Below are 17,026 nucleotides of genomic sequence, written 5' to 3' on the forward strand. Positions count from 1 at the left end.
AATACATCAGGACCCTCCACAGATCAAGTCCAGCTTCCCCTTTTTCCAGGGTAACTGTGCCTGCTACACCAGGGTCAGGGAGAACGCAGGATGGATCCCTGCTTGTGCTATTTTTAAAGATTTCTAAGGATAGAGATTGCACTTGCGTCAAAATATTTTTTAACATTATCAGACAAGATAGCATATCCCAGGCCATATCCACTTAGTTATGTCTTTAAGGATGCAGCTTAGAATACTGGAGGAACCGTTACAGAAGCAGGTAGCTGTGAGTTCCCACGGGGAGCCTTAACCCTACCTGCCTTCATCGTTCCTGTGTGAGAGCAATAAGGAAGGGTGGGTGAGTTAGGGGGCACCTGGATGGACTGAGAACTGCAGAAGAGAAATTTAAACGTTATTTGCAAACTCAACGCAAAGAACAAATAATGCAACACTTTTTCTGTTGTTTTCTGTTTGCTTGCTTTATATTTTTAAGAAAGGGGACTCTAATTTATTCTTTCTTTGGTCAGAGATAACCTTTAACATGTTACTCTGTTCTGCATAATTGAGAGCTCAATTTGTAAGCAGGTGAACTGGCCAGCTGTTTTCTGACTGTGTTGGGAAACTGTGCCTGCCAAAATGGACTGGGGTTTGCGCTTCTTCGGCGAACAGTGGCTGTGCTCAAGAGCGGCCCCCCTTCGGTATTCAGCTTGCCAACGTCTAAGACAACAGAAATGAAAAGAAAAATGAACGTGAACATAATCAAGAGTATAACCAATAGTTGGAACAGAGGGCACGAAGCCTGTTGGCTTCCATGAGCGCTTGCCAGAAAGGCTCTGCCCACATGTGTGATTTTTATCTTCCCGTCTTTTAGGCAATTACCTGAACACGGCACACTGCAGAGAGGGCTTCCACGGAAAGGCTCTATTTAAACATCTTTTTCTAAATCACCAAGACAAGGATGGAGCAAATGAACAGGAGTAAAAACACTCACTTGTACACAAAGCTTCTCTGTTCAGTTCTCTAAAACTGCAGTGAATGCCTAATTGCACTGACACTCCCACTGTACATAAATATTGAGGGTGCGTATATAATTCCCAGCTAATTATTTCATTATATGGACGTGACACGTGCAGAGTAATAAATTAGCACTGTCTCCACAGGGGCCAGCAATTGTGGACTTTCACATTGACATTGTATCTAAATTTTATTTAGAGCTTAATGAACCCCTAAGGGATACCAGATTAGGAACTCCCGCCTGAGCCCTGCCAGTGTGGCTCAGGGGTTGAGCATCCACCTGTGATAGAACCTAGGAGGTCACAGTTCGATTCCAGGTCAGGACACATGCCTGGGTTGCGGGCTCGATCCCCCGTGTGGGGTGTACAGGAGGCAGCCAATCAATGATTCTCTCTCATCATTGATGTTTCCATCTCTCTCTCCCTCTCCCTTCCTCTCTGAAATCAGTAAAAATATTTTTTAAAGATTTAAAAAAAGAACTCCTGCCTTAGAGTTAACCTGCAAAATTATTATTGCCCCATCTTTCAAATGAGTAACTGAGGCCCAGAGTACTTACATAACTTGCCTAGTAATTTCCACCTAATAGCCAAGAAGTGTGTCAAACAGCATCAGCATATGCACATCATCTCCTCTAGCTCCCCAGTGGCAATCGCTGCTGAAGTGGAAATTTCTGTATCCATCCCACTCAGAGAGTCACACCCGCCCCCCAGCACTATTGCCCTAATCAGGGGTCCTCAAACTTTTTAAACAGGGGGCCAGTTCACTGTCCCTCAGACAGTTGGAGGGCTGGACTATAGTTTTAAAAAAAACTATGAACAAATTCCTATGCACACTGCACATATCTTACTTTGAAGCAAAAAACCAAAACGGGAACAAATACAATATTTGTATTTGCATGTGGCCCGCAGGCCATAGTTTGAGGACCCCTGGCCCTAATCTCCTGCACCTCCTTCCAACAGCAGGGAAACCCTGGATGAAGAGTGCAGATATCCACAGAGAAACTTGGGGAGAGGTCTGTGTGCCTGACTAACTGCTTCTATTCGACTTGCCTGGAGCATTTGCAGTGTTCAGTCTCCCCTGAGTGGCCCTCGGTGGTTTCCCCGAGTGATCCTTAGTGCCATCGTGTTTGCTGCCATTTCCTACTGTAGCTGTTTTCTCCTTCTACCTGTAGGTGATTACTGCTGCTGCTGATGACTGTTCTCAGACGAGGGAAATTGGTTTTCTACACCTCCCTTAGCTTAATACTGGTACCTATTTGGATTTTTTTTCTGTAATTGCTAAATTCCTTAGCCTCCTTTTATCTAAACTATACCTATTAAGTTATCTTACCTCTTCTCAAAGCAAAATTGCCTCATCTGTTTATGATTTTCCTTCATTTTGTCCGACTGCTTTAAAACTTACAAAGTATGGGAAGCAATTGCTGAAGCTCTAAGTAGTCCCGGGATACATTTATTAGTTTCTGTAATTGAGTCTTACTGATCACACCATGTATTATTAGCTGCATGTTGTACTAACTGTAGCAAAACAAACCTTGAGGTTTTTAAAAATCCATTTTATATTTTAAAAATTTGATTCAAATGCCCACTGCAGTTCTCCTACGATGGCCATTTTACTTTGGCACGACTTGCATGTTAAGTAAGGGTTCTCATCTGTGATGGGAAAATGATGATGGCAGGCTGTGCCAAGGATGCATTCAGCGCTGTTTTCACCTGAGAAGGAGACAATTTTGCCTCGCTACCAGAATAAGAGTATCTTCTTTTTCCATTATTGAAGGAACTGTGTAAGTTTTATTTATATTTAGGTAATTGAAAGCCATTTTTATTGTTGTCATTCCATATAGTCTTCTTGGAAGTATTTATTTTTAGCGTTCATAATGGATGTTGTATTTTTAAAAGCTTTACAGATTATACAAAAAATATTCAGCTTACAACACTAGTTGTTGAACCCTGTGCTTTCTTGAGAAGATTTTTTTTAGAGCAGATTTTGTAAAACCTATGTTGCCTTATCACCAGCACTGGAAACCACATCATCATCATCATTATTTTCACCACTACCACCACCACCATCATCCAAAATAGTGTCTAGATCTATGCTTGCATGGTTTACATATATGTATATGTATACACATATGTCTTTAAGTACTTAAGTCTACATATTTATTTACTCAGCACATGTTTTGGGAGAGCCTTCTAAGTTCTAGGCACTGTTTTAAACTCTGCCCTTATCTTGCTTTCATTCTAGTGCATCAAGGATGATAACAAGTTAGAAAAGTAAGTTAAATGGTATGTTGGCTGAGCAGAGCAACTGAGAAAAAAAATAAGACAGGGAACAGAGATAGGGTATGTGGGAAGGGAGTGGTTTGAATTTTTGTTGAATGGGAGCAAGACTTCATTGGGGTGCTAATGTTTGACCTGAAGAAGATAAAGAAGTTAGTTACATGGATGTGTGGAAGAGAGCACTTTAGGCAAAGTGAAGAGTTTGTTGTACACCTGGCATTCAGGAAAGAGCAAGGATGTGCTTGAAGTGGGGCCATGGAGGGAAAGTAGTAGGACAAGAGATCATCAATAGAAAGGAGCCCAGATTATGTCAGGCCTCATGGGCCATCGTTCTGAGTGCGATTGGAACTATTGGAGGCTTTTGAGCAGAGGACTAATATGATCTGAATTAACATTCTAAAATGATCACTTTGGAAGCCAATTTGAGGATAAACTGGAAGGGGACTAGGTCTGAAAATAATCCAAGTGAGAGATGATGGTATCTTGAACCCGGATGATAGCAATGGAAGGAGAAGTTGTCAGATTCCAGATATGTATTTTTTAAAAAGAGCCAACAGGATCTGATAGTGAATTGTATATAGAGTGTGAGAGAAAGAGAGGAGTCAAGTGTGATCCCGCATTTTGAGGCTTGAAGAACTAAAATGGGAGGAGTTGAGAAGGGGGTTGAGGTAGTGATCAGGAGCTCAGTTTTGAACAAGTTAAATGAGATACATGTAGAGGTCAAGTAGACGACTTGGTAAAGGAATTTGGAATTCAGGGGAGAAGTGTACAAGTAGCCCTGGGCATGGGGTTTTCTCCACATAAATACACCATCTGTGTGGATAATAATCCTTTCTGTTCTCTCATCACCTCTGCCCACTGTCTGGTGGGAGTTCAGCTTCTCTGCTGTCAACACTGGGATTGCTGTTTTTACTCTCCAGGGGATATAGTGCCCTTAGAGGTCCTATTTCTTCATCTTGAAAATCCTGTTGTCCCCAGGGCCAGTATTCTTCACAGGCCTTCTCTATCCCATCCTAAGACAGCTTGAGGCTTCTTTCATTATAAAACCAAATAATCAGATTCTTCCTGGCCAAGCTTTTTTTTTTTTTTTCCCCTTCATTCTTTTGGTGAAGAATTTGGGAACTCAACTGAGCAAGTACTCAGGCATTGCAGCAGATACTAAGGTGCTTGTTGAGAATGGTTTTGGCTTTGCTCATGCATGAGCTTCTGAACCCACTTTAGCAGAGTAGGCATGATCCAACACATGAGCAAGATTACAAATCAAACCCATTAATTTTTTAAATGATAAAATTCCAACTTTCCCACATATCCAGGTTATATACAAACATATAAACCGCCTCTGAATCAATAATATAGAATGTCCACTCATTCAACAGATATTCATTGAGCACCCATTATATGTTCTTTGTGCTGTTCCAGGCACCCTGTTATTATGAAATTTCCTGTTAGTAGGAAGCATACATCTACTAAATGCCACATAGAATATAGTCATACTAAGAAAGTATGTATCTCAACTTCAAATTGAACTGGGCATTCTGTATGTTGTCTTGGTCACTCAGGCTGTGGTCATCTAGCAGCTTGGCTGGGCTGGAATGTTAAAGTTGGTTGCACTTAGATGTATGGAAGTAGGGCTTGCTGTCAGCTGGACTTCTCTCTCCATATGGACCTCAACCTCAAGAAGGCTAGTCCAGGCTTCTTGCATACCAATCTTAAGGCATTAAAAGGTCAAGGTGATAGCATGTGGCCCATGCTCTGAAATCAGGTGTGTCACTTCTGCCATAGTCTATTGGTCAAAGAAAGTCACAAACCAGCCTGATTCAGAGGGTAGAGAAAGAGATTATACCACTTGGTGAAAGGAGTTGCAAATTCACATTGCAAAATGGCATACATACAGGGGCGGGAGGGTTTATAGCCATTAAATTATCTATTACGAGCAGTAAACACAACAGGAAAGTCCCTATCACTAGGGATAATACATTCTTCCAAGGGGAAACAGACAATAAAAATAAACACTTGTTATTGCTACAAAGGAGAAAAATAAAACAGAACATGAAACTTAGGGAGTGCCATAGTAGTTTTGGGAGAAGACTTTTATTTAAGGTGATCAGGAAGACTTTCCTAAGAGGGCATTTCAGCAGAGCCCTGGAGGAAATGAGAGATACCCAGAGTCAGAACAAGTAGCAAGGACAAAAGCTCCAAAACCCAAGCATTATTGAGGAACTAAGGCAGCTGGAACAGTGAAAGTGAAGTTGAGATTAGTAAGAAATGAGGTCAGAGAAGCTATGGAAGGTCAGGCCCTACATCTACAGCCTTAAAGGTGAATATAAGGACTTTACCTTCTTGCCCAAGTGAGATGAAAACCAAGTAGAGGGTCTCCTAGTAAATAGCATCATTTGACTTAGTGGTGTGTGGGTTTGTTGGTTTTAGCATGATTACTATAGCTTCTGTGTAGAGAATAGGCTGAAGTATGACAACGGTTGAAACAGGGAGACAGTTAGGAAGCTATTGAAATACTCCAGGTGAGGGATGAGCTTGGCCTGGGCCAGGAAAAATAAAGTGGAGCTAGTGAGACTTTTTGGAGAGTAATGTCTGTTTTGTTCAAGACAACTAGATTTGCTGAAAGATTGCATTTGGGGAGTGAGAGCGAGAGAGAAATAAAAATAATTTGGCTGTCAGAAGTTTAGATTCAACAATCAGAAGGGTGGGTTTGCTGTGTACTGATTTGGACCCTCCTTATAAGAGAGAGGCAAGATCAAAGGTGCAAGAAGGCGATGTGATGACTGAAACTGGAGGAGAAAAGGAAATTGATGAGGATTTGTGAGTCAAAGAGTGGGGGAAGCTTCTAGACCAGGGGTGGGCAAACTTTTTGACTCGAGGGCCACAATGGGTTCTTAAACTGGACCGGAGGGCCGGAACAAAAGCATGGATGGAGTGTTTGTGTGAACTAATATAAATTCAAAGTAAACATCATGACATAAAAGGGTACGGTCTTTTTTTTTTTTTTTAGTTTTATTCATTTCAAACAGGCTGGATCCGGCCCGCGGGCCGTAGTTTGCCCACAGCTGTTCTAGAAGGTGGAAAAGGCAAGGAACCAGATTCTCCCATTGAGCCTCCGGGAGGAACCAGCCTTGCCAGCACCTTGATTTTAGCCCTGAAGACCCATTTCAGACGTAGGGCCTCCAGAACTATAAGAAAATAAACCTGTGTTGTTTTAAGCCACTAAATTTGTGGCCATTTGTAATAGCAGAAGTAGGAAACCAATACATTATTAGCTATGTTAGTAGAGATGCTTAGTTGCTATTGGATGGGAGTCTGGAGTTCAGGTGATAGGAATGAAAATATGAATTGGAACTCATCTCTCTATATAATAATTAAAACCATACATCTGATGAGAGCACCAACAGAGCAAGTGTGGACAGGGAACAAAACAGCCTGCAGACTGTTTACGACCACCCCAACATCTGGAGATCGGGTAGATGAGAAGACCAGTTGAAGAAAATGAGAACTACCAATCAAGGGCCTTCACTCAGGCCACACGTTACCTCCTCTATCAATCTCTCCCCAACTTTCCCAGTAGTTGTTGCCCCTGTTCTTTTAACATATCTCTTTCATAAAATGTATCACATTTAATATAACAGCCAGTTATGACCTCTGCTGTTAAACTCTGCCCTTTCATAAAGAACCAGTCCTATCTTAGTCATCTTTATATACAAATTCCTTCATAGATAGATTGGCAGTATGATTTACTACTAAAACCAGGAAACTTTTATGAGAGGGAGGAGGTACCCTTAATGACCATACCTAAGACAAAGGGTATAAACTAGCACTGCCCAGGGGAAGCAGGGATGAACGGTCACCCTATTCCTCTGTTTCTATCTCAATAACTATTGAATAAACATATTTTACTCCCCGAACAAAACAAACAGCTTTACTAAAATATGATGTAATATTTTGCTTTTGGCTTTAATTGAGGATCAATATTTAGAAAATGGTGTTTAGAAAAATAAGTGTTTCTGCCTATTCTGTAAAACTGTTATTGGAGACTTTGTCCATTATGTAGTTCAATGTTCCTTATATAAAGAGCCACATAATAATTTTTGCTAGAACTGAATGCTGGAAAAATTGTTGCTTTTTTCAAGGTGTTGGTGCTATACTTTCTTTTCCTCGATAATGAGAGCTCCCTGATGCATCCATCTTTTTTCCTCCCCGGCAGCATGTGCTGGAGCTCAGATATCCTAAGGTTGCCACTGGGGAATCCTGTCAAATTTCCCGGTGTTCTTTTTCCTCAAACATTTATTGACCACCTACAGTGTGCTGAGCTCTGTAATTTAAGCTGGAAATATGGGAGAGGTCCTTATCGCTGCCTTCGGGGGATTTTCTTCAGTTCTGAAAATTTACATGCTTTTAAAATATGGTATTAGGATCTTTTCTTAGAGAAAGACTTGAATTCTTTCAGGAGCAAAGTAGGTATAAAAAATAAACAAATTTAATAAAGTGCAACAGCCTAACATATTAGATAGGAGTGTAGCACGTTAAGCATGGAAGGCTCGGGGAGAGAGAAGGCATGAAACCACTTGAGTAGACCAGGAGACTTGAAACTCACATTTGGGTGTTAATGTTTTTCATGATGTTTCATGACTCTCGTGGCTTGGAGAGAGAAGAAGGAAAGGCATGCTTAAGAAAATAGAATTACTTCTAGCCTGGCTGATGTTGTTCAGTGGTTGAGCATCAACCTATGAACCAGGAGGTCCTGGTTGGATTCCCGGTTGGTCAGGGCACATGTCCAAGATGTGGGCTCAATCCCCAGTAGGGGGTGTGCAGGAGGCAGCCGATAGATGATTCTCTCTCATCGATGTTTCTATCTCTCCCTTCCTCTCTCTGAAATCAATTTTAAAAAAATTACTTCTAAAACTGTGTTTAGAATCCTTACTGGTATTAGTAAATAGTGCTTGATCAAGTAAAGCACATGAGGATGGTCTCAAATTCAAACTGCTGTAGGTTATAAAGAAAGGAAAATTAATGGTTAATCGTGTTTTAATATGACATGCCCTAGGATTGAATGAATATTTCAGTTAGGATTGAGTATAGAGTAGCCTATTTTTTGCAGGTTAAGAGAATAAATACTGTATTTTTAAAAGCAATACCTGACCACTGTACTTATAAGAAGATGAACTCATCTGTCTGTTGTTAGAAAGGGACTTAAAGAAGTTGCTGTAGTTTTCCCAGACAAGAGAATGGATTAGAGTAAACCACTGTCTTGGCTGGTAAAATAGCCCCATCAAAAACAAGAAACATGTCTTTCTTCTTATTTGGCATGCAACAGTGTCAAAAACAAGGGTCAACTGAAGGAAGAGTTTCCCGTTTAGTTCTTACATTTTGAGCCTGGGGAAGGGTGGGAATGTAGTAAGAATAAGTAGACTGACAGGGACATACCAGGAGGGAGAGGGGTTGAGAGAGAGAGATAGAGAGAGAAGGCAGGGAAGGCTGCTTTCACAAAGCCAGCCAGCTGTGTTGGAGCTTTCTCTTCTGCAGCGCAATATTGAAATACACATGAAACTAGTAACACAAAAACGTGACCAATGCATTCTGTTAAAAGGAATCAAAATCTAATTGTGGGGTCCTTGAGTCCCACTGTTTCTAATTATTGATTATGTTGCTTCAACATGCAGGAATCAAATGAAACACATAGACAGTAACTTGCCATGTCAACCTTTTCTAAGTTAATCTTGGATAATGTGTTTCTTTTCTAAAAGAAATGTGAACACAATCATATTTCCTAGGTAATATTTCTTTTAGCCTGTGTTTACGTCACATGTTTAGCCTCTGGCTCACTAGCATTACCAACTGACATTTATAGGAGGATCATGTGTTTTCAGTAAGTTTAAGGGCTCTCTATGGGCTTTAACCAGCTCCAAAGAAGAATTCTCTGAGATCTAGAGTGCTTCGAAGAACGTGAAAATTGGATTGCCTGAAAACACAGGTTCTCACATAGAACCCTGTACACACAGAGAATGTTAGGGCTGGAAAGAGCTCTCCAGGAGCCATTCATTCTGTTCCCGTCTCCAGCACCGTGCTGGCTAAACCACCATAGGCGCCTGCGATTTTAGTACTAATGTAACTTACCCAAGACGGCCCATTTCCCCAAGCTGCAGCCATTCCGCTGGCAAATAAAAATAACTTACGGCACTCCACTTCGTCATCGTCCCTTCCCTGGCTCTCCCTTGGGTACCCAAGGCTGTTCAAAACTGAATTCAGGAGACTGTCAGAAATGAAAGTCTGAACTTCAGGGTAGACCTGACCAGAAAGTAAAACCTGTTCTCGGCTTTGCACAGCCCAGAGATACCTCTTTACCGAGCCCCCAGTCCTGACAGGTGTTTGAGCTGAAGCTCTGAGAAGAAACCCCTCCCCCCAGCTTTAGCCCTGGAACTGGGAATGCCAGGGTCAGGGCACAGCTGGAAGAGATGCCTGCAACAGCTCAGCACGGGGAGTCATTAGCTGATTTGGTTCTGGGAACTGGTTTTGAGCCCACCACCTGACCAAACAGTATCACCACCATCATCTGCAGCATATTAACCTTTCCCGGGGCAGGACGGTGCTACTGAGAATGATTGCCCCGTGTCAGGGCAGAGTTTGCTTTTTTGAAGATTGAATCGAGGAGGCTGCGTGATTAATTGGAATCCTTAGGCGTCTCTTTTTCTCCTCATTTGATTTTGGGACTGCAGTATTACTTTAGTTCAAAACCAAAGACATGTCACCTAGGTTATGAGAAAATGAAGGCTTCAAAACGAAGAAGCCAAATTTGGAAGGAATGGAGATACTGAACTTGGATGGTATTTCTGAAGAAGAATTGCCTGGAATTTTATGAAGGCAAAGAACACTAACATCATCTTGGTGTTTATATCAGGGCGTGAGCATGTTAAACAGGCAGTGCATATTCTAAACACTTTCCTTTGTTTTTATCTTGCTTTGCACCCCCAAGAATGCTAATGGTTACCTCATTGTCCTTTGGTAAACGGACCCTTGAAGAAAGAAAAAGAGCGGTGTAATAGGATGTGATTCTAGCACAAGGCAAAGTTATGAATCCCCAACCCTAAGCAGTTATTAACGAATCCAATGATCCGAACCTAGGAGGCTAGTGGGAGCATTTCTCGCCACTGCATTCTGTACATTGCCTGGCAATAAAGGGAAGCTCCCATGTCCCCTAATAAAGAGCTGCCTCTTAAGAAAGCAAAGTGGGCTTTTGCAGATAAGGGCTGAGCTTATCTTTGAGCTGCTCAGCCTCCTCATCCATCTGCCTCAGCTTGTCTTCGGTGCTGGCTGTCTCGGTGCTAAAACCTTGTCTCTAGAAGGAACAGGAAGACCGCTATCGTGTTGTGTTGTGTGGGTCGAGTGAGATGAGCCTGGTTCTGCTCACTGTCACTAGCTAAAATCAACTTTTCAAATCTACCCTGAGTGTGTCCCCAGTGATTACGGCACAGTAAGGAACACGGGTGTGACACCGCGTTCCTGAGAAGCAGCAGGTCTACCAGCCCAGGGACCCGCCAGTTCAGCCCAGTTGCTCTGTGCAGAGATACTCGGTGCCGTCTCCTTCACAGGTGCTAACAATTAGACAGCGACTTCATACCTACGGAGGGAAAGCAGTGTCATGGACGGTGGGTGGTTTGTTTTCTGAGTTCTCTATCAAAAACATAGGGAGATGTTTATATATAAAGAGAAAAGAAGGGAACGCCGGCGTCATGTTAGCAGCAGCTGATACCATTCTACACGAACAGAAATTAAACATGTCTCTCTACCGTCGCCAGAATTCCAGTTTACTGACTTCTGCGCATCCTGTCGAATTCAGCTTGAAAAGACGTTTTATTATTTCAGGCTTTTTATTCCTAGTTGGAAGAAACTTATAGAGCAATAGTGTTTTTGGTTTTGTTTTTTTTCTTGTCTTTGCTTAAATTACTTTATTAGCAAAGACGATTAAATCTGTCCACATAGACATTGTATTATGGCCATAAAAAATATTTCAAACTCTATATATTTGTGTAACTGCAGTATCTGTGTTTTACATTAAAAATGAGGGCATGCCGGCTGCTGTGGCTCAGTTGGTTGGGCGTCGTCCCATGCACCAACAGGTCACTGGTTCAATTCTTGGTCAGGGCACATGCCTGGGTTGCCAGCTCAATCCTCAGTAGGGAGCATATAGGAGGCAGCCGATTGATATTTCTCTTTCATGGATGTTTTCTCTCTCTACCTCTCCCTTCCTCTTTCTCTAAAATCAATAAAAACATATTTTTTTAAAGTGAGGGCTGTCGGCCTGACACTTGGCAAGTGCCACCCTACAGGGCAGTGCAGGAGGTGAGAGCAGAAGCGTGGGGCAGACTCTGCATTTGAATCCTGGCTGCCCCACTTACTAACTAGGTAACCCTGGGAAAGTTAACTAACCCAACTAAACGTCAGCTGCTTCACTCACAGAGGTGAACATGACATGGGACAAGCTGTAAAGCATTTCCCAGTGTCTGGTGTGTAGGAAGCACTGTGAAATGCTACCTACTGTCGTCATAAGCAGCCTACCGATTCTTGAAAATCTGAGAGGTAATGCTACCTGGTGCTAAGACCTGTAACAACTGTTTATCAAGGCTAATTATGCACCAGGCTTTACAATGCATTCTTTCCTACAACTCCATGAACTGGCTGCCATTATCACGCCCATTTCTGGAGGAAGAAATGGAGAGGTTACCTAGACTGGTCAAAGTCACAGAACCAATGATGGGTTAATCTGAGGATCCAACTCAGTCTAAAGAATTCCAAAGCTCTTATCTCTCTGCTAAACTGGCTGCTGCATATATAGCACAGGGCACCTTTGAAAGATCCTCATATGTATTATTCTCTATGTTCCTGTCAACATTGCACAGTGGCGTTCACAAACCGGGGTCCCCTGACCCTAGAACATCTGTTCATTTGCAGTTGAGGATGGCCAAGAAGCCCTTCATGCACAGTTAGGCACCCTGACAGGTTCAGCTCATGCAACCACTTTCACTTCGACCTGCAAAAGTCTTTTCACTCAAAGCTCCATATGCACAGACTCATTACTCCAGCTTTGGAATAGAGCATTTGTCCAGACCTACAGATGGAGAAGCCAAAGGCCAAGGTGAGATAACGTGGAGACAGAGGGAGGAAGCCAGTCATCCCCCTCGCAGGCCGCATGTCAGCAACAGAACAGAGTGTGTCCAGCGCTGTGTCCATCGCACCAGGCTGCTTATTAGTGTTGATCTGAGCCAAACTGCTGCCTAGCTCCACTTTTAACCTAAATCGTACATAATTAGGAGCACTTCGCTTAAGTCCCTTGTTGGAACAGTGGGATTTGCCCATCTGTGGGAACCCTCACACATAAAATTACCCATTTCTGTTTTCACTTGCAGATATACTGTGATGTTCCTAATTCTTCTATTTCCAGGGGATAGGGTGAGTTTGGGGTGGGGGTTAGCAGGCATACCAGGGGAGAGGGTTAGGACACGTCAACCTGCTGACCTAGCATCGGTGTGCTAGTTAAACGAGCCCTGAATGAAAGGCATTAATGCAAAGATTTTGCACATTATTAACTCTAATAATGCTGCCATTGTGTAGTAGCCACGGTGGACAACCAAAATGGCACTTTTCATTATAAATGCCTTGGGTCTTTCTCTGAAAAATCATCATGAAGACAGAAATTCCTTAGTAGTGAGACTAAAACTCTGAGCAGACTTCTGCTTTGTTAACTTCCTCCTCATTTACAACAACAACAACAACAAAATGTTGGTATCCCAGGGCTACCCCGTTCAGTCCTTATAAATGCTGGCAACATCTTCCTCTAGAACTCGCCACTCCTTTTATCCTTATAACAACACTTACACTTCCATGGTAATAGTTAGGACATCAATGTAAAAAAGAATGTTTTAGACACACACACAAAACAACAACAGTACTTATGCAAGTCTTAGTTTGTTATGTAAGTGAAAAAACATTCTAATTCGGAACATGCATTACTTATCACCATACCCAATGCTAGCAGAGGTAGTGTGGAGTTTTGGAAAACATGCGATTTTAGACCCAGCTCTTACCATTTGCTTGAGCAAATCACTGGATCTCTCTGACCCTCAGTTCCTTTTCTATAAAACCGTATCAACCATAAAGCCATTTTGTCTACTTTATCGGTTTTTGAAGAAGATCAAAGGAGATTACAAATGTAAAGCTCTCTGGAAGCACTGTACAAATGTTATTATTGATTTTTACTCTGCGGAAAATAAATACAGTGCCATCCAGGAATGGCTTGGGAATAACTCGACCAAGTAGTTGGTGGTAGTCAGTCAGTCTTCAAGAAGTGGATGGCTCCTGGGAAACTGAAGGACTTTAAACTTGCAAGTCTTAGGTCAGTGTGACAATTTAGCTGTGCAAGCTGGCAAGAGCCTCTTATATTCTGAGCTCCTGTAGTGCCGATACTGGCTACATGAAATCACTGTTTGCTTTCTTACCAGACTGTATTTGGAAAGAGTTAAACTAGTGGCCTGGCAGAGTTGCCAGGGTTTAGAGAGCTATGGCTGTCCACCAGAGAGAGCAGCGTTTCATGTATTGTTCTGTTACCTCTCCCTGGGGATGCAACAGATGGAACATCAGGAACCCAAGGCTGAATATTACAGGCATGCCCAGTGAGGTCGGGGTGATGTAGAGAAGATGATTACCTGTCAGTCACACCTGGGAGCAGGTCAAAATAGGCATGGTCACAGCAAAGGCGTGAAATCTGATACATCAGCTCCTGAACAACAGCATTCCCTTCCTTCCCTTTTGCTGCTTGCATCTGATTCCTGGTTTGTGGGGCCCTCACACTCTGCACTCCCCCACGTGGCCCACAGCCATGTGGACCCCACACACATAGACTAATGGACTGCAACTAGCCTGATGCTGTGCCGTACCCAGCTCTGTCATGGAACAGAAACTCTGAACACTGGCTTTGCTTTTAGCTCTGCTGAATTCCCAGCTGCGTCTTTCCCAGGACTGGCTTAAGGGAAATGGAACTTTTGAAACCAAGCGATGTCATTCCATGCAAATAAAGCTTTCTACCAAATCTCATTTTCTTTGGGGACCTCTGGAAATGCTTATTTCAGTGGCACCCCAAGAACCCAACTCTCACTGGCAACGGAGAAGGGAAATCCTCGCAAGTCTCCAATAACAATTGCATCGCTAATGCTATCTGGAGATCCCTCACCATATAGGGGGGAATTGCATCCTGGTATGCAGTAGGCACTTAAGAAAATTAGTTGAAAGAATATTATGGCTAGTAAAAATAATTGAATAATCTTAATATGGGGCTTTACATTCCTGTTTATTATATTTTTTAATCCTTCCGTGTCAACTCGAGTTTGGCAAATCCCAGGATGAGTAATTGTGCATCTCAGAATAGTTAGGTAATACACAGACCAGACCCTCAGTCAGGCAGAGGAAGATGTGTTTTGGCAAGAACTGGCGAAGAGATAAAGTGTTTGATTATTGTTGTTGATAGTTCCCAAGGAGAGAGTAAACAAGCAACAGAAATAAATCAAACACTTTTGTCTTTGTTTAGGCAAATATTTCCAACTACAGCCTGGTGATGGAGTCTGATGCGGGAACCTTCTTACCCTCTGGGCTGCAATTCACTGGCAGCGAAAAGGCCAGAGCCATCATGAAGGAGGTGATGAGCCTGCTGCAGCCCATCAATGTCACACAGGTCTTCAGTGCTGGCGAAGGGACAGACATCAACTTCTGGATCCAAGATGGAGTGCCTGGTAAGACCAAGTGATAATGTTGGGGTTCCTTAGATACTGCTATAATTTAAAATAAGTTTCTATTCTTACATACTACAGTGAATATAGATAGTCCATTAAATGTGTGGACACTCTAAGCTTTTTGTCTATAAGGTATAATCTGGTCATTTCCAAACTTGGGATGATAATACTCACTTGTATTTGTTTACCCATATGTCTTCTCTTTCTAAATTATAAGTTTCTCACTGCCAGAGATTATGACTTAATGATTCTGGAATTGGGCCTAGAAATCTCCCTCTCTCTCTCTCTCTCTCTCTCTCTCTCTCTCTCTCTCTCTCTCTTTAATATGTATCTTTCGTGATTGTAGTAAAAGTGATTTCACAATCAAAATTTGAGAAATGGAATAGAAAACAATTATTACTACTAACATACTTCTAGCTCTAGTCCTGTGCTAGAAAAATCTTCTCTGACCCAAATAATTCCTTGGCCAAATATAATGGTTTCTGAAATTTTACCGTTAGAGATTTATTCTTTGAGGGTGAGATATTTCCTGCTAATCATTTTTTTTTCTAATGTAGCATATTTCAACCAGTGTGCCACAATAATTTTTAAAACATACAATACCTGACTATGTAGTCAGGAGCAAGGACCTCTTTTCCCTTAGAATGTCAAATAAAAAAAAAAATGACAACAGGCAACACAATAATAGCCATCTGATATGAATGAATCAAAATTATACCTATTTTTGTCAGATTGGCAAAAAAATATTTTTTTGGTATGCCGCAGAATTTTATTAATTAGTTTATGTGTGCCATGAGATGAAAAAGGTTGAAAATTGCTGTTCTAATGCAAAGACTCATGTATAAGGTTGAACAGAAACTAATTTACCCTGATCAGTGACTTATCAGATTGATCTTTTTTAAAAAAAAAGTCCTGGGCAGGGATGAAATTATGTAGCAGGAGTAGGCCTGAGGAGGTTATAGGACTAGAAAGTGGAACAGTCTTGAAGATAAATGTCTACTATTTCACAAATTTGCCCTACACTGGCCATGGGAAAGGGTTATTGATGATGCTAAGTATCTCTGACCTGAGGTTGTTCCCTTAACACCATTATATACATAACCAAAAAGATGGGTAAAGGTTTGCAAATTATTCTGTATTTGTATTATCAAGTTGTAAGTTCAGCTTTTTGAATAGTGTTAACATTACTGTTTCCAGAACCATTTCTGTGGCTACAAAACATTTCACAGGTTAAAATAAACAAAAGTGTCTTTATATCCACCCACTCCAGCTTTTTTCCTTCAGCCTGCAAAGTAGATTCCACCAACAGCATACTTGATGGATCTGCAATATTTAAAAAAATTATTATTGATATATTGTAGATTTTTAAAGCATATCTTAGATTTTAAGGTGAAAGGCGCGCCGCCCGCCTCTCCGGGCGGTGCGGGAGGAGGAGTCTGGCCGTTGGGCTCTGAAATCCCGCCAAGCCCGCCGTAGGGCCTGGCCTCCCCGGAGCGGGAGTGTCCGGCCCGCTGCGTGTTGGCAGGTGGCGGGCTGAGGGGTGGGGCCGGGCGGCGACCGACCACGGGGGAGGTCATGGGAGCGGAAGGCCTCACCGCCTGGCTCTTTCCTCCCTTCCCCCGTGGTCGGCTCCCCGCTTGCCCGCGCTGGGGCCGGGGGTCCATGCGGCCCTTGGGGCCCGGTCGGGGGGACCGGGGCCTGCGTGGGCCGACCGCCGAGCCCCATGGTGGGGGGGGCATTGGCTCCCCGGCCCACGGCGGGAGCCTGGCCTGGGCTGCCACCCGCCCGCTGCCCCCCCCCGGTCCGGGCCCAGTGCAGCAGCGGCGGCAGCGGAGTGGGGCGCGAGCGGCGTGGGCCGGGCCTGCTCCGAGCGGATGCCGCTCCTCCAGAGCTGGGCCGCTCCACCGGCCGCACCCCGTTTGCTGGGCCTGTGCCGCCCAGACGCGCTGGAGACCCGGTCTGCCCACAGGC

General features: G+C 43.0%; 1 protein-coding gene across 2 annotated transcripts in view; it reads left to right on the forward strand.

Moving 5' to 3' along the window:
• The window catches only part of CPQ (carboxypeptidase Q), a 342,845-nt gene that overhangs the window by 253,773 nt on the left and 72,046 nt on the right, over positions 1–17,026 (forward strand). For both annotated transcript variants that reach the window (XM_081111618.1, XM_081111619.1), the window contains exon 7: positions 14,854–15,055. In XM_081111618.1, the coding sequence (XP_080967744.1) occupies positions 14,854–15,055 (202 nt within the window). The remainder of the gene's footprint in view (positions 1–14,853; positions 15,056–17,026) is intronic.

The sequence above is a fragment of the Myotis nattereri genome, assembly GCF_964212035.1.
Source record: "Myotis nattereri genome assembly, chromosome: 17".
In the NCBI taxonomy this organism is placed as follows: domain Eukaryota; kingdom Metazoa; phylum Chordata; class Mammalia; order Chiroptera; family Vespertilionidae; genus Myotis; species Myotis nattereri.